This window comes from Oncorhynchus mykiss, chromosome 8 (genome assembly GCF_013265735.2).
Source record: "Oncorhynchus mykiss isolate Arlee chromosome 8, USDA_OmykA_1.1, whole genome shotgun sequence".
Lineage (NCBI taxonomy): Eukaryota > Metazoa > Chordata > Actinopteri > Salmoniformes > Salmonidae > Oncorhynchus > Oncorhynchus mykiss.
In genome coordinates, this window is record NC_048572.1 from 41,250,113 (window position 1) to 41,270,792 (window position 20,680).

The 20,680-nt window shown below is 44.9% G+C and overlaps 1 protein-coding gene across 1 annotated transcript in view; it reads left to right on the forward strand.

The window, feature by feature from the left end:
• LOC110529918 (pleckstrin homology domain-containing family G member 1) overlaps positions 1 to 20,680 on the forward strand; it is a 122,777-nt gene that overhangs the window by 89,170 nt on the left and 12,927 nt on the right. Inside the window, exons 5-10 of the mRNA XM_021612580.2 lie at positions 10,321 to 10,367; positions 16,529 to 16,679; positions 18,395 to 18,526; positions 19,281 to 19,463; positions 19,583 to 19,678; positions 20,015 to 20,101. Coding sequence (XP_021468255.1) covers positions 10,321 to 10,367; positions 16,529 to 16,679; positions 18,395 to 18,526; positions 19,281 to 19,463; positions 19,583 to 19,678; positions 20,015 to 20,101 — 696 coding nt within the window. The remainder of the gene's footprint in view (positions 1 to 10,320; positions 10,368 to 16,528; positions 16,680 to 18,394; positions 18,527 to 19,280; positions 19,464 to 19,582; positions 19,679 to 20,014; positions 20,102 to 20,680) is intronic.

Sequence of the window (20,680 nt, forward strand, 5' to 3'; positions counted from 1 at the left end):
ATCTTTAAAATGGTGTAAAATACTTGTATGTTTGAGGAATTTTAATTATGGGATTTCTGTTGTTTTGAATTTGGCGCCCTGCTGTTTCACTGGCTGTTGAAGAGGTGGGACGTACCCTAGAGAGGTTAAATCCGTTTTCTATCAGCATGTTAAATGTGGAACCAGAGGGGAAAAAACACTGGAGTACCTTTACTCCACACACAGAGACTCATACAATGCTCTCCCTCGCCCTCCATTTGGAAAATCTGACCATAATTCCATCCTTCTGATTCCTGATTACAAGCAAAAATTAAAACAGGAAGCACCAGTGTCTAGATCAATAAAAAAGTGGTCAGATGCTAAGCTATGGGACGGTTTTGCTAGCACAGGCTGGAATATGTTCCGCGATTCCTCCGATGGCATATCAGTCATTGGCTTCATCAATACAGTGGGGAGAACAAGTATTTGATACACTGCCGATTTTGCAGGTTTTCCTACTTACAAAGCATGTACTGTAATTTTTATCATAGCTACACTGGTTCTTAATGCAGCCGCTGTGTCAGATTTTTTTAAAAACGTTATGGAAAAAGCCTACCATGCAATATTCGGAGACAGCGCTCAGACGTAAATATATTTCTCCGCCATGTTGGAGTCAACAGAAATACGAAATTACATCATGAATATTTACTTACCTTTGATGATCTTTCATCAGAATGCAGTGCAAGGAGTCCTAGTTCCACAATAAATTATTGTTTTGTTCCATAATGTCCAATACTAGTGTCTAATTAGCTGCATTTGCTAGCACTTTCAGCTCACGTGCCCAAAAGCTGACGCGGGTCCAGGAGAAATCGGACGAAAACTTCAAAAATATATATTCCAGGTCGAATAAACTGGTCAAACTAAGTAGAGAATCAATCTTCAGGATGTTATTTTCATATATTTCCAATAACGTTCCAAACCGGATCATACGTTTTCATCTGCAGCCAAATGGAACGACGGTGACATCAACAGACAAATGCGCCACAGGGAAATTGCATTCTGCTAAGACAGTGACTATTTCCCCTCCCATTCGGTCAAAGTTCACACCAGAGGCTCCATTCCACGTTCTACTGAATGAGGACATCTAGTGGAAGGCGTAGGAAGTGCTACAAGATCCATATCTTATTTGGAAGGGAAGGGGCGATGACGTCAAATTTGACCCACATTCAGAATTTCACTTCTTGTTTGGAAGATTGCCTGCCCTATGAGTTCTGTTATACTCACATACATAATTCAAACAGTTTTAGAAACTTCAGTGTTTTCTATCCAATAGTAATAATAATATGCATATATTAGCAATCTAGGACAGAGTAGGATGCAGTTCACTATGGGCACGCAATTCATCCAAAGTGAAAATACTGCCCCCTATCCCCAACAAGTTTTAAGAACAAATTCTTATTTTCAATGACGTGCGTGTGTGTACGTGTGTGTGTGTGTGTGTGTGTGTGTCTGTGCACGTGTCTGTGCCAATGTTTGTGTTGCTTCACAGTCCCCGCTGTTCCATAAGGAGTTTATCTGTTTTTTTTAAATCTAATTTTACTGCTTGCGTCAGTTGTGGAAAAAGTTTAATATAGTCATGGCTCTATGTAGTACCCATAGTCTGTTCTGGACTTGGGGACAGTGAAGAGACCTCTTGTTGCATGTCTTTTGGGGTATGAATGGGTGTCTGAGCTGTGTGCCAGTGGTTTAGACAGACAGCTCGATGCATTCAACACCTCTCACAAATACAAGTAGTGATGAAGTCAATCTCTCCTCCACTCAATTGCTCATCAATCTAAGGGGATTTAACCATTTTTACAGTCATTTTCTGAAAACCTCTTGAGGATAGGGAGACGCTAGCGTCTCAACTGGCCAATTGCCAGGGGAAATGCAGAGCGCCAGATTCAAATAAAATGCTATAAAATTCAAACTTTCATTAAATCACACATGTAAGATACTCAATTAAAGCTACACTCGTTGTGAATCCAGCCAACATGTCAGATTTTAAAAATGCTTTTTGGCGAAAGCATAAGAAGCTATTATCTGATAGCAGACACCCATCTTCACCAGTAGTAAACAAAAGAGCTAGCGTAGCAGGCGCTACACAAAATGCTGAAATAAAATATAAAATATACATTACTTTTGACGAGCTTCTTTTGTTGGCATGCGGCAGGGTAGCCTAGTGGTTAGAGCGTTGGACTAGTAACCAGAAGGTTGCAAGATCAAACCCCCGAGCTGACAAGGTAAAAATCTGTTGTTCTGTCCCTGAACAGGCAGTTAACCCACTGTTCCTAGGCCGTCATTGAAAATAAGAATTTGTTCTTAACTGACTTGCCTAGTTAAATAAAGGTACAATAAATGTTCCATAAACATCACAATTGGTCCTTTTGTACGATTAATTCCAACCATATACAGTAGGGCAAAAAAGTATTTAGTCAGCCACCAATTGTGCAAGTTCTCCCACTTAAAAAGATGAGAGAGGCCTGTAATTTTCATCATAGGTAAACTTCAACTATGACCGACAAAATGAGAAAAAAAATCCAGAAAATCACATTGTAGGATTTTTAATGAATTTATTTGCAAATTATGGTGGAAAATAAGTATTTGGTCAATAACAAAAGTTTATCTCAATACTTTGTTATATACCCTTTGTTGGCAATGACAGAGGTCAAACGTTTTCTGTAAGTCTTCACAAGGTTTTCACACACTGTTGCTGGTATTTTGGCCCATTCCTCCATGCAGATCTCCTCTAGAGCAATTATGTTTTGGGGCTGTTGCTGGGCAACACGGACTTCCAACTCCCTCCAAAGATTTTCTATGGGGTTGAGATCTGGAGACTGGCTAGGCCACTCCAGGACCTTGAAATGCTTCTTACGAAGCCACTCCTTAGTTGCCTGGGCGGTGTGTTTGGGATCATTGTCATGCTGAAAGACCCAGCCACATTTCATCTTCAATGCCCTTGCTGATGGAAGGAGGTTTTCACTCAAAATCTCAAGATACATGGCCCCATTCATTCTTTCCTTTACACGGATCAGTCGTCAAGGTCCCTTTGCAGAAAAACAGCCCCAAAGCATTATGTTTCCACCCCCATGCTTCACAGTAGGTATGGTGTTCTTTGGATGCAACTCTGCATTCTTTGTCCTCCAACACAACGAGTTGAGTTTTTAACAAAAAGTTATATTTTGGTTTCATCTGACCATATGACATTCTCCCAATCTTCTTCTGGATCATCCAAATGCTCTCTAGCAAACTTCAGACGGGCCTGGACATGTACTGGCTTAAGCAGGGGGACACGTATGGCACTGCAGGATTTGAGTCACAGGCGGCGTAGTGTGTTACTGATGATGGTAGGCTTTGTAACTTTGGTCCCAGCTCTCTGCAGGTCATTCACTAGGTCCCCCCGTGTGGTTCTGGGATTTTTGCTCACCGCTCTTGTGATCATTTTGACCCCACGGGGTGAGATCTTGCGTGGGGCTCCAGATCGAGGGAGATTATCAGTGGTCTTGTATGTCTTCCATTTCCTAATAATTGCTCCCACAGTTGATTTCTTCAAACCAAGCTGCTTACCTATTGCAGATTCAGATTCTTCCCAGCCTGGTGCAGGTCTATAATTTTGTTTCTGGTGTCCTTTGACAGCTCTTTGGTCTTGGCCATAGTGGAGTTTGGAGTGTGACTGTTTGAGGTTGTGGACAGGTTTCTTTTATACTGATAACAAGTTCAAACAGGTGCCATTAATACAGGTAACGAGTGGAGGACAGAGGAGCCTCTTAAAGAAGAAGTTACAGGTCTGTGAGAGCCAAAAATCTTACTCGTTTGTAGATGACCAAATACTTATTTTCCACCATAATTTGCAAATAAATTCATAAAAATTGTTACAATGTGATTTTCTGGATAATTTTTTCTAATTTTGTCTGTCATAGTTGAAGTGTACCTATGATGAAATTACAGGCCTCTCATCTTTTTAAGTAGGAGAACTTGCACAATTGGTGGCTGACTAAATACTTTTTTGCCCCACTGTATATCGAAAATGTCCATTTATAAAACGCAACGTCACTCCAAAATATTTCAAAAGTTGCCTATAAACTTTGCCAAAATATTTCAAACTACTTTTGTAATACAACGTTAGGTATTTTTAAACGTTAATAATCGATCAAATTGTAGACGGGGCAATCTGTATTCAATACATGAACGAAAAGAAACCAACTCTGCTCATCATGTCTTGTGCAACTCACAAAAGGGTCCCTGTTCGGAGTTGGCCTACTTCCTGCTAAGACAAAGAAATAACCTCAGCCATATTCCAAACACTGGCGACATTGTGTGGAAGATGTAGAAACTGAAAGTATATTTGTATTAAATTTCCAATGGCAAAGACAATAGGGAAGAGATATGGGGAAAACATATAAATAATTCTGAACAGTTAGTCCTCGGGGTTTTGCCTGCTACATAAGTTCTGTTATTCTCACAGACATGATTCAAACAGTTTTAGAAACTTCAGTGTTTTCTATCCAAATCTATGAATAATATGCATATCTTATATTCCTGGCATGAGTAGCAGGAAGTTGAAATTGGGCACGCTATTTATCCAAAAGTGAAAATACTGCCCCCTAGCTTTAAGAGGTTAATTAATTAACTTAATGGGTGCGTGCTTATTAGTAACTGGAATAAGTAAACTGCAAAAAAAAGAAACGGCCCTTATTCAGGACCCTGTTATTCAAAGACAATTCATAAAATTTCAAATAACTTCACAGCTCTTCATTGTAAAGGGTTTAATTCTTATGGCTTCAGGGGCAGTATTGAGTACCTTGGATGAAAGGTACCTAGAGGTGCCCAGAGTAAACGGCCTGCTCCTCAGTTCGTTAATAATATATGCATATTATTAGTATTATTGGATAGAAAACACTCTGAAGTTTCTAAAACTGTTTGAATAATGTCTTCACAGACATAACAGAACTCATATGGCAGGCAAAAACCTGAGAAGAAATCCAAAACAGGAAGTGGGAAATCTGAGGTCGGTCGATTTTCAACCCAGCCCCTATTAAATACACAGTGGGATATTGGTTATGTTGCACTTCCTAAGGCTTCCACTAGATGTCAACCGTCTTTAGAAACTTGTTTCAGGCTTCTACTGTGAAGTGGGACTGAATGAGAGAGGAATTAGTCAGGTGTCTAGCAACTCTCGTTCCATTGCTTTTCTACAGACATAGGATTTCTTCGGTTGGAATATTATTGACGTTTTATGTTAAATGCATCCTAAAGATTGATTCCATACATCGTTTGACATGTTTCTACGGACAGGAATGGAACTTTTTGACATTTTGTCTGCAACTAGGGAACGTGCGCTTCATGACTTTGGAGTACAAAGTTGTACTCAATTGTTGTGTAACAACACCTGCACAGGATCGGTACATCCGAACATCACACCTGCGGGACAGGTGGAGGATGGCAACAACTGCCCGAGTTACACCAGCAATGCACAATCCCTCCATCAGTGCTCAGACTGTCCGCAATAGGCAGGACAAAGGGCTTGTAGGCCCGTTGTAAGGCAGGTCCTCAGCAGCCCATAGGCAGCAACGTCGGGCAGTTGTTGCCATCCTGTACCTGTCCCGCAGGTGTGATGTTCGGCTGTACCGATCCTGTGCAGGTGTTACAGGAATGTGACCAAAATAGATTTTTACCACCTGAGGTGCGGCCATTTCCCTCTCTCTCAGGCTGATACAAAGAGACTCATCCATGCTTTTATTGCATTCAGGCTTGACTACTGAAATGCTCTCTTATCTGGTCTATCCAAGAAAGCTATTGGTCAACTGAAAAACATACAGAATGCTGCAGCATGGGTACTGACCAAGACCAGAGAGCACACATTACACAGTTTTAAGGTCTCTGCAATGGCTGCCTGTGGGTTTCAGAATACATTTTAAGATTCTACTATTGGTTTTTAAATCAATCCACGACTGTGCACCTCAATCCATGTCAGACATGCTTTTAAGTTATGTACCCAGTATGTCCCTCAGGTCCTCTATCACTGGCATTTTAACTATCCCAAAGGCCTGTGACCAAGAGGCATGGAGAGGCAGCCTTTAGTTATAATGCCCCCAGCCTCTGGAATAGCCTGCCAGAGAACCTGAGGGGGACCAAAACTTTTTAGCTTTGCTAATCCTTCGGGTATTTTTTTTGTCATTCAGTTTGTATTGTTATTCTTTTGGTTTTTATCCTCTGCTTGTGGTGAAGTAAATATTTATGTTTTTATTTAACTTGTTTTTATTAGTTGTTTTCCTATAAAGCACATTATGTTGCATTCCATGTCTGAAATGTGCTTCATAAATAAAGCTTGATTTGATTTGATTTCAAAACCCTGTTTTTCAATTCACGGCTTTTCCCACAGCGAACCTCCAGGCTGTGCGTGTGTGTGTTCGCACATACACATGTACGATATGTACAGTACCAGTCAAAAGTCTGGACACTTCTCATTCAAGAGTTTTTCTTTATTTTACTATTTTCTACATTGTAGAATACTAGTGATGTCACGCCCTGACCATAGAGAGCCCTCGGTTCTCTATGGTGTTTAGGTCAGAGCGTGACTGGGCGTGACTTCATATTCATGAAATCACAAGTGCAATATAGGAAAACACAGTTTAGCCTTTTGTTAATCCCACCTGTCGTCTCAGATTTTGAAGTTATGCTTTACAACGAAAGCAATCTAAGCGTTTGTGTAAGTTTATCGATAGCACAACATAACATTATGTACACTATGCATTAAGTAGCTAGGTCACGAAAATCAGAAAAGCAATCAAAAAAATAGCTTACCTTTGATGATCTTTGGATGTTTTCCCTCACGAGACTGCCAGTTATACAACAAATGTTCCTTTTGTTCCATAAAGATTATTTTTATACACAAAATACCTCTGTTTGTTTGTCACGTTATGTTGAGAAATCCACCGGAAATAGCGGTCACTACAACGCCTAAAAAAAAATCAAAATTCCAAATTATATCCATAATATCAACAGAAACATGGCAAACGTTTTTTATAATCAATCCTCAAGGTGTTTTTCAAATATCTATTCGATAATATATCAACCAGGATAATTGGCTTTTCAGTTGGACCGAGAGGAAAAATGGCTACCTCTGTCTTTTACGCAAGAATCACCCTGATAGCCCTCAGCTGGCCACTTACGCAATGTGGTCCTTTACGCTCATTCTTCAACATAAAGGCGTGAAACTACGTCTAAAGGCTGTAAACACCTTAGGAACACGTAGAAAAACGATTCTGGTTGATATCCCTTTCAATGGCCAATAGGGATGCATAGGAACACAAAATATGAGTCATTTCCTGATTGGATTTTTCTTAGGCTTTCGCCTGCAATATCAGTTCTATTATACTCACAGACAATATTTTTACAGTTTTGGAAACGTTGGAGTGTTTTCTATCCTAAGCTAATTATATGCATATTCTAGCATCTGGTCCTGAGAAATAGGCCGATTACTTTGGGAAATGTATTTTTGGAAAGAGATGTAAATGTCCAAGAAGGGAGAGACTGAGCGAAAGAGAGGGAACAGGAGAGACAGTCAGTGAGATCGAGGTAGAGAAAATGGAATAGAATGAGAGTAAGGGAGGAGGAGTGCAAGGTTAATTCCAGCTTTGTTAATTAAGTCATGTTGCCTCTGTCTTTGTAATGCAAGGATGCATGAGAGATGGAAACTGACATTTTTTATTTTATTTATTTATTTCACCTTTATTTAACCAGGTAAGCTAGTTGAGAACAAGTTCTCATTTGCAACTGCGACCTGGCCAAGATAAAGCATAGCAGTTCGACACATGCAGGCAATGAGGCAGTGATCGTTGAGATCTTGGTTGGAAACAGCAGAGGTGTATTTGGAGGGTGAGTTAGTTAGTATGATATCTATGAGGGTGCCGGTGTTTACGTATTTGGGGTTATATCTGGTATGTTCATTGATAAATTGTGTGAGATTGAGGGAATCAATCTTAGATTGTAGGATGGCTGGGGTGTTAAGCATGTCCCAGTTTAGGTCACCTAGCAGCACGAGCTCAGAAGATAGATGGGGAGAATCAAATCACATATGGTGTCGAGGGCACAGCTGGGGGCAGAGGGTGGTCTATAGCAAGCGGCAACGGTGAGAGACTTGTTTCTGGAAAGGTTAATTTTTATAAGTAGAAGCTCAAATTGTTTGGGTACAGACCTGGATAGTAAGACAGAACTCTGCAAGTTATCTTTGCAGTAAATTGCAACACCGCCCCCTTTGGCAGTTCTATCTTGTCTGAAAATGTTATAGTTAGGAATGGAAATTTCAAGGTTTTTGGTGGTCTTCCTAAGGAAGGATTCAGACACGGCTAGGACATCCGGATTGTTGGAGTGTGCTTAGGCAGTGAATAAAACAAACTTAGGAAGGAGGCTTCTAATGTTAACATGCATGAAACCAAGGCTTTTACGGTTGCAGAAGTCAACAAATGACAGAGCCTGGGGGATGGGAGTGGAGGTAGACACTGCAGGGTCTGGATTAACCTCTACATCACCAGAGGAACAGAGGAGGAGTAGGATAAGGGTACGGCTAAAGGCTAACAGAACGGGACGCCTAGTACGTTCAGAACAGATTAAAAGGAGCAGATTTCTGGGCACGGTAGAATATATTCATGTAATAATGTACAGACAAAGGTATAGGATGTGAATACAGTGGGGATAAACCTGTGCATATAGTGATAATGAAAAAGATACTGTCTCTAGAAATAGCATTTAAACCAGGTGATGTCACTGCGTGTGTGGGGGGTGGAACTAAATTGTTAGCCGAGGCATGTTGAGCAGTGCTAGAGGCTCTAAAGTGAAACAAAACAATAGTTACAAACCAGAACAGCAATCGACACGGCATGGTTACGTTAGGGAAAGGCATGCGTAGCCGGGTGATCATACAAGACCAGTGCGTGGCTTCAAGCAGCTAGCGGCACGGGGCTAGCAGGCTAACAGAAAGGCCTTAGAGGGATGACGTGACGGAGGGAAGTCTGTTGTGGCAGTTACATCAGCGGATGGATCAGCAGGTCTCCGTGTGGTAAAATTGGCAAAATATATATAGTGGCCGAAGAAATTTGTCCGATGGGCCTCTAAAGCCAGCCGTCCAATGTGCTTTAGATAGCTAGCAGGCTGCAGATTAGCGGCTGTGCGTTCAGGGGTCGTTAGCTGCTATAACTCCAGGTGAATTTTATTTTTGTTACAAAAATAATCATAATAAAAATGTAAAAAAATATTTTTAAAAAATTGGTTCAGAGCTTGCGGTAGGAATCTGGAGATATCGAGAAGAATAAGTCCGACTAGCTCTGGTTTGAGTCGCGCTGTACAGACTGGCGAGAGTTGTCCGATCCGTCTGATGACCGCTAGCAAAGGATAGCTGACTGCTCGCTAGTGGCTTCGGAATGTATTCGATGGGCCTCGTAAGCCAACAGTTCATTGTGCTCTAGACAGCTAGCATTCAGGGGACTTTATTGGCGAAGGTCGGAAGGTGAGAAGGTTCATAGCTTGCGATAGGAATCCGGGGATATGGAGAGAAAAATAGGCCCGGTATGCTCTGGTTGAATCACGTTGTACAAACTGTCCGAGCTAGAGGTTAGCTGATGACCGTTAGCTGGCTAGTTAGCTGGCTAGTTTATGGTGGAGAGATTCCAGTAATAGAGGCAAATAAAAATATTAAAGGGGCAGGGATGGAACAGGGGGGCTTTTAATCACAGCACCTACAGCAGTGCTCTCCAACCCTATTCCTGGAGAGCTACCGTCCTGTAGGTTTTCGATCCAGCCCTAATCTAACGCACCTGATTCTAATAATTAGCTGGTTGTTAACTTCCACCAGGTTAGTTACAATTGTGGTTGGACTGAAAACCTACAGGAGCGTAGCTCTCCAGGAAGAGAGTTGGGGAGCCCTGGCCTACAGCATAGTGCTCAACAGAGCCTTTAATAAGACATGGATACTGGTAATCATAATAATAAGGTTCACTTTCATTCTCTACCTTAAAACTGAAGAGAGGCCTTCTTATTCCCTGTTTCTAGCTCAGTAAGCATTGCTCAGGAACGCTTTACCACTGACTCATCCAAAGTGACCACCCTTCTTCCCATTGATACAGACACACTAATCCATTCACTGTAAATGTAAACTCACTGTCACTTTAACATTCACAAACATTTTACAAGGTCTTTAAAATTCTCTAGTCAAAGAGGAATGTTGGTTGATTCAAGAGAAGATAGTTTCTCCGTTACTGGTATGAATGTTTGCAAGGACTAATGCTAATGTAACAGGAATGCCATTATTTTATCTTTCTTTTCCAGAGTCAAGAGTTCCACATTTACACTCAGTACTGCACCAATTACCCAAGGTAAGAAACCCCAACTATGGCTGCATTAAACACAAATAGTTTGCCCCCCTTTTATTGTGTCTTGTGCATGTTTAAAAGTCTAATATGAAGTATGAATGTATGTAAAAGCATCCACATTGTTACCTTATGTAATCTGGGTTTGCATACACGTGACTCTCACCTTCACGTTCTTGATTCCCAGAGTGTCATATAGCTCTGTATTGTCTGTATAGAGATACAATACCTCAGCCTTTCTCTCTCTGTGTAGCCTTGATATACAGCCCAATCCAACAGTAGTCTAACTCTATGCCTCACTGCCCCAAGGTCTCTCTCTCTCACTTTCTCTACCCCCCTCTTTCTTTTTTCTTTTATATGGAGCATATTGACAGAGTTACAGCCCCTACTCTGACAGATGGGTATTATACCCATCACCTTATCATACTCAGCGAATTTAATGTTTTATTTCACCCTGTGTGAACGACCTGTTGTTATAGGAAATCGTGTGCGTGTGCGTGCGCGTGCGCGTGCACGCGTGTGCGTGTGCTTAGGTCTGGGGGACAAAGCCATGAGGTAATTCTTCACAATCAAACCTAATGAGGGCTGTGTGTGTTACGGTGCGTGAATGAGGACCCAAAAGCGAATTAACTTAAACAGAGCTTCTTTAATTACCAAACATAGGTAGGCTCAGACGGACCGGCAGATTCCGACAGGACAAGACAAGGTTACAGCAAACATGACGACAGTCTGGTTCAGGCATGAAACACAACAAACAAGAATCCGACAAAGACAGGAGCAGAAACAGAGAGAGATATAGGGACCTAATCAGAGGGAAAAAGGGAACAGGTGGGAAAAGGGGTGACGAGGTGGTTAGGAGGAGACAAGGCACAGCTGGGGGAAAGAGGGGGAGAAAAGGTAACCTAACAACGACCAGCAGAGGGAGACAGGGTGAAGGGAAAGGACAGAGACAAGACACAACATGACAGTACATGACAGTACCCCCCCACTCACCGAGCGCCTCCTGGCGCACTCGAGGAGGAAACCTGGCGGCAACGGAGGAAATCCTCGATCAGCGCACGGTCCAGCACGTCCCGAGAGGGAACCCAACTCCTCTCCTCAGGACCGTACCCCTCCCAATCTACGAGGTACTGGTGACCACGGCCCCGAGGACGCACGTCCAAAATTCTACGGACCCTGTAGATGGGTGCGCCCTCGACAAGGATGGGGGGGGGGGGGGGGGAAGACGAGCGGGGGCGCGAAGGACGGGCTTGATGCAGGAGACATGGAAGACCGGGTGGACGCGACGAAGGTATCGCGGAAGAAGAAGTCGAACTGCGACAGGATTAATGACCCGAGAAATACGGAACGGACCAATGAACCGCGGGGTCAACTTGCGAGAAGCCGTCTTAAGGGGAAGGTTCTGAGTGGAGAGCCAAACTCTCTGACCGCGACAATATCTAGGACTCTTAGTTCTACGCTTATTAGCAGCCCTCACAGTCTGCGTCCTATAACGGCAAAGTGCAGACCTGACCCTCTTCCAGGTGCGCTCGCAACGTTGGACAAAAGCCTGAGCGGAGGGGACGCTGGACTCGGCGAACTGAGATGAGAACAGCGGAGGCTGGTACCCGAGGCTACTCTGAAAAGGAGATAGCCCGGTCGCAGACGAAGGAAGCGAGTTGTGGGCGTATTCTGCCCAGGGGAGCTGTTCTGACCAAGACGCAGGGTTGCGAAAAGAAAGACTGCGTAAGATGCGACCAATAGTCTGATTGGCCCGTTCTGCTTGACCGTTAGACTGGGGGTGAAAGCCGGAAGAGAGACTGACGGAAGCCCCAATCAAACGGCAAAACTCCCTCCAAAATTGAGACGTGAATTGCGGACCTCTGTCCGAAACGACGTCTGACGGAAGGCCATGAATTCTGAAAACATTCTCGATGATGATTTGTGCCGTCTCTTTAGCAGAAGGAAGCTTAGCAAGGGGAATGAAATGAGCCGCCTTAGAGAACCTATCGACAACCGTAAGAATAACAGTCTTCCCCGCTGACGAAGGCAGTCCGGTGACAAAATCTAAGGCGATGTGAGACCACGGTCGAGAGGGAATAGGAAGCGGCCTGAGACGGCCGGCAGGAGGAGAGTTACCGGACTTAGTCTGCGCGCAGACCGAACAAGCAGCCACGAAACGACGCGTGTCATGCTCCCGGGTGGGCCACCAAAAACGCTGGCGAATGGAAGCAAGCGTACCCCGAACGCCAGGGTGGCCGGCTAACTTGGCAGAGTGAGCCCACTGAAGAACGGCCAGACGAGTAGGAACGGGAACGAAAAGAAGGTTCCTAGGACAAGCGCGCGGCGACGGAGTGTGAGTGAGCGCTTGCTTTACCTGCCTCTCAATTCCCCAGACAGTCAACCCGACAACACGCCCCTCAGGGAGAATCCCCTCGGGGTCAGTGGAGGCTACTGAAGAACTGAAGAGACGAGACAAAGCATCAGGCTTGGTGTTCTTAGAGCCCGGACGATAAGAAATCACGAACTCGAAACGAGCGAAAAACAGCGCCCAACGCGCCTGACGCGCATTAAGTCGTTTGGCAGAACGGATGTACTCAAGGTTCCTATGGTCAGTCCAAACGACAAAAGGAACGGTCGCCCCCTCCAACCACTGTCGCCATTCGCCTAGGGCTAACCGGATGGCGAGCAGTTCGCGGTTACCCACATCATAGTTACGTTCCGACGGCGACAGGCGATGAGAAAAATACGCGCATGGGTGGACCTTGTCGTCAGAGAGGAAGCGCTGAGAAAGAATGGCTCCCACGCCCACCTCTGACGCGTCAACCTCGACAACGAACTGTCTAGAGACGTCAGGTGTAACAAGGATAGGAGCGGATGTAAAACGATTCTTGAGGAGATCAAAAGCTCCCTGGGCGGAAACGGACCACTTAAAGCACGTCTTGACAGAAGTAAGGGCTGTGAGAGGAGCTGCCACCTGACCGAAATTACGGATGAAACGACGATAGAAGTTCGCGAAGCCGAGAAAGCGCTGCAGCTCGACGCGTGACTTAGGGACGGGCCAATCAATGACAGCTTGGACCTTAGCGGGATCCATCTTAATGCCTTCAGCGGAAATAACAGAACCGAGAAATGTGACGGAGGAGGCATGAAAAGTGCACTTCTCAGCCTTCACAAAAAGACAATTCTCTAAAAGGCGCTGGAGGACACGTCGAACGTGCTGAACATGAATCTGGAGTGACGGTGAAAAAATCAGGATATCGTCAAGGTAAACGAAAACAAAGATGTTCAGCATGTCTCTCAGGACATCATTGACTAATGCCTGAAAGACAGCTGGAGCGTTAGCGAGGCCGAAAGGAAGAACCCGGTATTCAAAGTGCCCTAACGGAGTGTTAAACGCCGTCTTCCACTCGTCCCCCTCCCTGATGCGCACGAGATGGTAAGCGTTACGAAGGTCCAACTTAGTGAAAAACCTGGCTCCCTGCAGGATCTCGAAGGCTGAAGACATAAGAGGAAGCGGATAACGATTCTTCACTGTTATGTCATTCAGCCCTCGATAATCTATGCAGGGGCGCAGAGACCCGTCCTTCTTCTTGACAAAAAAAAACCCCGCTCCGGCGGGAGAGGAGGAGGGGACTATGGTACCGGCGTCAAGAGCTACAGACAAATAATCTTCGAGAGCCTTACGTTCGGGAGCCGACAGAGAGTATAGTCTACCCCGGGGGGGGGTGGTTCCCGGAAGGAGATCAATACTACAATCATACGACCGGTGTGGAGGAAGAGAGGTGGCCCTGGACCGACTGAACACCGTGCGCAGATCGTGATATTCCTCCGGCACCCCTGTCAAATCACCAGGCTCCTCCTGTGAAGAAGAGACAGAGGAAACAGGAGGGATAGCAGACATTAAACATTTCACATGACAAGAGACGTTCCAGGAGAGGATAGAATTACTAGACCAATTAATGGAAGGATTATGACAAACTAGCCAGGGATGGCCCAAAACAACAGGTGTAAAAGGTGAACGAAAAATTAAAAAAGAAATGGTTTCACTATGATTACCAGAAACAGTGAGGGTTAAAGGTAGCGTCTCACGCTGAATCCTGGGGAGAGGACTACCATCCAGGGCGAACAAGGCCGTGGGCTCCCTTAACTGTCTGAGAGGAATGTCATGTTCCCGAGCCCAGGTCTCGTCCATAAAACAGCCCTCCGCCCCAGAGTCTATTAAGGCACTGCAGGAAGCTGACGAACCGGTCCAGCGTGGATGGACCGACAAGGTAGTGCAGGATCTTGAAGGAGAGACAGGAGTAGTAGCGCTCACCAGTAGCCCTCCGCTTACTGACGAGCTCTGGCCTTTTACTGGACATGAAGTGACAAAATGACCAGCGGAACCGCAATAGAGACAGAGGCGGTTGGTGATTCTCCGTTCCCTCTCCTTAGTCGAGATGCGGATACCGCCCAGCTGCATGGGCTCAGCACCCGAGCCGGCAGAGGAAGATGGTAGTGATGCGGAGAGGGGGGCAACGGAGAACGCGAGCTCCTTTCCACCAGCTCGGTGACGAAGATCAACCCGTCGCTCAATGCGAATAGCGAGTTCAATCAAGGAATCCACGCTGGAAAGAACCTCCCGGGAGAGAATCTCATCCTTTACCTCTGCGCGGAGACCCTCCAGAAAACGAGCGAGCAAAGCCGGCTCGTTCCAGCCACTGGAGGCAGCAAGAGTGCGAAACTCAATAGAGTAGTCTGTTATGGATCGATTACCTTGACATAGGGAAGACAGGGCCCTGGAAGCCTCCTCCCCAAAAACAGATCGATCAAAAACCCGTATCATCTCCTCCTTAAAGTCCTGATACTGGTTAGTACACTCAGCCCTTGCCTCCCAGATTGCCGTGCCCCACTCACGAGCCCGTCCAATAAGGAGAGATATGACGTAGGCGACACGAGCAGTGCTCCTGGAGTAAGTGTTGGGCTGGAGAGAAAACACAATATCACACTGGGTGAGGAACGAGCGGCATTCAGTGGGCTCCCCAGAGTAACACGGCGGGTTATTGGTTCTGGGCTCCGGAGATTCGAAAGCCCTGGAAGTGGCCGGTGGATCGAGGCGGAGATGGTGAACCTGTTCTGTGAGGTTGGAGACTTGGGTGGCCAGGGTCTCAACGGCATGTCGAGCAGCAGACAATTCCTGCTCGTGTCTGCCTAGCATCGCTCCCTGGATCCCGACGGCTGAGTGGAGAGGATCCGAAGTCGCTGGGTCCATTCTTGGTCGGATTCTTCTGTTACGGTGCGTGAATGAGGACCCAAAAGCGAATTAACTTAAACAGAGCTTCTTTAATTACCAAACATAGGTAGGCTCAGACGGACCGGCAGATTCCGACAGGACAAGACAAGGTTACAGCAAACATGACGACAGTCTGGTTCAGGCATGAAACACAACAAACAAGAATCCGACAAAGACAGGAGCAGAAACAGAGAGAGATATAGGGACCTAATCAGAGGGAAAAAGGGAACAGGTGGGAAAAGGGGTGACGAGGTGGTTAGGAGGAGACAAGGCACAGCTGGGGGAAAGAGGGGGAGAAAAGGTAACCTAACAACGACCAGCAGAGGGAGACAGGGTGAAGGGAAAGGACAGAGACAAGACACAACATGACAGTACATGACAGTGTGTTTCACAATAGTTGTGACGCACTAAAAACAGCACACCTGAAATTATCGATGATGATTAATAGAGTAGTTACAGATATTATGTGTGTGTGTCCACATTACAGTGCAGTTCCACACAGGCCTCACATTGTTCTCTCTACGAAACCCAAACTGAGACCTCAGAATGACTGAGATACAGCAGTCTTGGTTCCTATTCTTATTGTGTGTGTGTGTGTGAGTGCGTGCCGGTCGTGTGCGACCTTGGCTAGAGTCACCAGCTGTGTGAGGGGGTGGTTGAGGGTCTCAAAAATCCTTACAAGAGCCCATTCATACACACACACTCAAATATATTCCTATTTGGTCACAGCATAGAAAGTCCATGGGCCTTGACCTGACCTTGCTCCATCCTCTCAGATAGGACTGTGTGTGTATTTGTGTGTGCGTGCGCATGTGATCAGTCACTTTAATTGGTCTACAATATCTGTCATTGTTTCCTAGGATTAATATCAGGTTTTATTTTTCCTTCTCTCCCTCCCCCTTTCCCTTTGAAGGTCAGTGGCTGTGTTGACTGAGTGTATGAGAAAAAAGGCATTGGCCAAGTTTTTCCGGGAACGTCAGGAATCTTTGAGACACTCCCTGCCTTTGGGCTCCTACCTGCTCAAGCCAGTGCAGAGGATCCTCAAGTACCACTTACTGCTACACGTTAGTAATACATCTATACACGCTCAATGACACCTACCTCACACAAGCAAAGCCCCACATACTGTGCATTCGAAAAATATTCACACTCCTTGAGTTTTTCCATGATTTGTTACATTACAGCCTTATTCAAAAATTGATTAAAGACAAACACATCCTCATCAATCTACACACAATACCCCATAACGAGAAAGTGAAAACAGGTTTTTAGACATTTTAGCAAGTGTATTACAAATAAAAAACAGATATACCTTGTTTACATAAGTATTCAGACCTTGCTATGAGACTCGAAATTGAGCTCCGGTGTAACCATTGATCATGTTTTTCTACAACTTGATTGGAGTCCACCTGTGGTAAATTCAATTGAATGGACATGATTTGGAAAGACACACACCTGTCTATATGAGGTCCCAAGCTTGACACTATATCTGAGCAAAAACCAAGCCATGAGGTCGAAGGAATTGTCCCTAGAGCTACGAAACAGGTTTTTTGTCGAGGCACAGATCTGAGGAAGTGTACCAAAAACATTCTGCAGCATTGAAGGTCCCCAAGAATACAGTGCCCTCCATCATTCTTACATGGAAGATGTTTGGAACCAGCAAGTCTCTTCCTAGAGCGAGCCTTTCGGCCAAACTGAGCAATGGGGGGAGAAGGGCCTTGGTCAGAGAGGTGACCAAGAACATGATGGTCACTCTGACAGAGCTTCCGAGTGCCTCTGTGGAGATGGGAGAACCTTCCAGACGGACAACCATCTCTGCAGCACTCCTCAGTAAAATGCACATAACAGCCTGCTTGGAGTTTGCCAAAAGGCACCTAAAGGACTCTCCAGCCATGAGAAACAAGATTCTCTGATCTGATGAAACCAAGATTGAACTCTTTGGCCTGAATGCCAAGTGTCACGTCTGGAGGAAACCTGGCACCATTCCCACGGTGAAGCATGGTGTTGGCAGCATCATGCCTTGGGGATGTTTTTCAGTTGCATGGACTAGTAGACTAATCAGGATTGGGGGGAAGATGAATGGAGAAAAGTACAGAGAGACCCTTGATTAAAAGCTGCTATAGAGCACTCAGGAACTCAGACTGAATGTCCTCGAGTGGCCCAGCCAGAGCCCGGATTTGAACCCGATCGAACATCTCTGAAAATAGCTACCCATCCAACCTGACAGAGTTTCATAGGATCTGCAGAGAAGAAGGGGAGAAACTCCCCAAATACAGGTGTGCCAAGCTTGTAGCATCATAGCCAAGAAGACTCGAGGCTGTAATCACTGCCAAAGGTGCTTCAACAAAGTTCTGAGTAAAGGGTCAGAATACTTCCCTAAATTAAATTATTCTAAAAAACAGTTTTTGCTTTGTCATTATGTGGTATTGTGTGTAGATTGAGGATTTAAAAAAAATCGAAAAATGCTGTAATGTAAGAAAATGTGGAAAAATTCAAGGGTTCTGGAGACTTTGTGAATGCACTGTACTCCTAACACACACTGTATGCCTAACCATACAGAACTGCATCCACAACTTGCATTTGTGTGTGTACAGTTAGCTCTAATGGACTATATGTACAGTTAGCCACCAGTCTATTTTTGAACTAGCTAACCCTATTGCCAAGAAAACCCAGGCAAACATAGCTGGCTATTGCAGAAACAGATGGTACCCAGTCTAACGTACATCTAGCCGATTACATTACCCACTCTAACCCCGAGTGTATTTCCTGCCCCTGTAAGGAGATAGCCAACCACCTGGAGAAGGACACAGAGATGTATGAGGTGGTGCAGGAGGCCATAGACACCATGCAGAGAGTAGCCTGGCACATCAACGACATGAAAAGGAAACATGAACACGCTGTCAGGTTGCAGGTAAATTAACACTTCCAAATGAACATGCTTAAATATGTAAACAGATACATAGGAACACATGCTCACACACATTTGCATATGAAGGTGTGTGTGAGCCCACATACAGGACTTGGGTTTTGTCCTCAGATCCTCCCATCGTGTCCCTAGCCTTCGCCAGTCTAGTTTACATCCCAAATGTCCCCCTATTCCCTACATAGTGCACTACTTTTCATCAGAGCCCTATGGGTCCCAGTCAAAGTAGTGCACTGTATAGGGAATAGGGTGCCATTTGGGACGCGGGTTTGTTTCAGTCTCCTCTAAGTTATGCAATACATTGTTTTCCAGGGCTAAGGATGGCCTTGCATAACACAGCAGGCAGACAAAAGGGAAAGTGTAGCTTTAATCTATGGGGAGGGAGGATGATCAGATGTTCAGATGAGTGAAAGAATGTGTGTTGAATTATTTAATCAGGATCTGGCAACGAGTGCTTAGTTGACCTGTCTAAGTCTCCCTGTCCTTTTTTCTCTCGCTCCTCTCCTTCCTCTCTTCTCTCGTTCGGCTCTTCTCTCCTCCTTCTCTTCTGTCCTTTCCCGTCCTACTCTTGTTTTCTCACTTGTTTCACTTACCTTACTCTCATCCTATTCCGCTCTCTCTGTACCTCTCTTACTTACTCTCCCCCTCTCCTCCTCCTCCCTCTCTATCCCTGTCCCTCTCTCTTTCATTTACTCTAACCCCGCTCCTCCTCCTCCACCCTATATCCCCCTCCCTCTCTCAGGAAATCCAGAGTCTGCTGACCAACTGGAAGGGGCCTGATCTGATTGGCTATGGGGAGCTGGTTCTGGAGGGGACGTTCCATCTGCAACGAGCCAAGAATGAGCGCACGCTTTTCCTGTTCGACAAACTGCTGCTGGTCACCAAGAAACGGGAGGAGGCCTACACCTACAAGGCCCACATCCTGGTCAGTCACAACACTAACCCTAAAATATCTCCCAAAACTATCTCCCAAAAGGTGTACCATAATACCTCTACCTTAAGAAAGACATCCATCATTCTAGCCGTGGCTCTATGTCGTTATAGTGTTGCAACCTGATGTTGGTGGAAGTCATTCCGAAAGAGCCACTCAGCTTCAGTGTGTTCCACTACAAGAACCCCAAACTACAGCACAACGTACAGGTAACGCAAAACTACACCCCACTACTAGAGCATGTTCCACAGGCGATTGTACAGCATAGAGTACAAGTAAATTGTGCCCTGCCAAGCCCACCACTCCAGACTTGTTCAATTTTTTAGCGTGGATAAGAAGGGTTTGTCATTTCTCAACGTGTGTTTGGGTACTCACTTCAAACAATTCCATAATCTGTGTTACGTAACAAACACATAGAGGAGTAGAAGATCAGATCCCACTGTTGTTATGGGTTTGTGATAATTGTCTTGTACACCATTTAAAGTCTCTCCCTTAATCTGTCTCTCTTCTTATCTTCTCTCCTCTCTGTTGTATTCTGCCCCCAGGCCAGATCCCAGCAGGACAAACGCATGTGGATCCTGCATCTAAAGAGACTCATACTTGAAAACCACCCGGCTAAAATCCCAGCCAAGGTGAAACATGGAGCAAGCAATGTGTGTGCTCACTAACGACATAAACACAACAATGATTGGGAGGAAGTGGAATGGTCTCTCTTTCTCTCTCTCTCTTTCTCAATCCCCCCTCTCTCAATCTCTCTCCACTCTCTTCCTTCAGTCTTGGCTCAGGTGCAAATGGAAAATGATGCTTTTGTCCGGAGGAAATTGTTGAGTGTTCATTGTAATTACAATAGAGGGATCTGTGGTTAAACGTGATATTGTAAAGTAGTCCTGTTCTGTTTGGTGAAGACAACTGTCTGGTGCCATCTGGTGTCTGGTAGCCCCATACATCAACCTCAAGTATAGGATTACCAAACTCTGTAATATAGAGCTCACTTTATTGAAGGAACATTTGAAAAATATTCAACTTTATATTCATCTCCAGCACCACCCCAACATCAAACTATGTGAAAATTATATGATTATACAGTACCAGTCAAAAGTTTGGACACACCTACTCAAGGGTTTTTCTTTATTTGTACTATTTTCTTTATTGTATAATAATTGTGAAGACATCAAACTATTAAATAACACATATGGAATCATGTAGTAAAC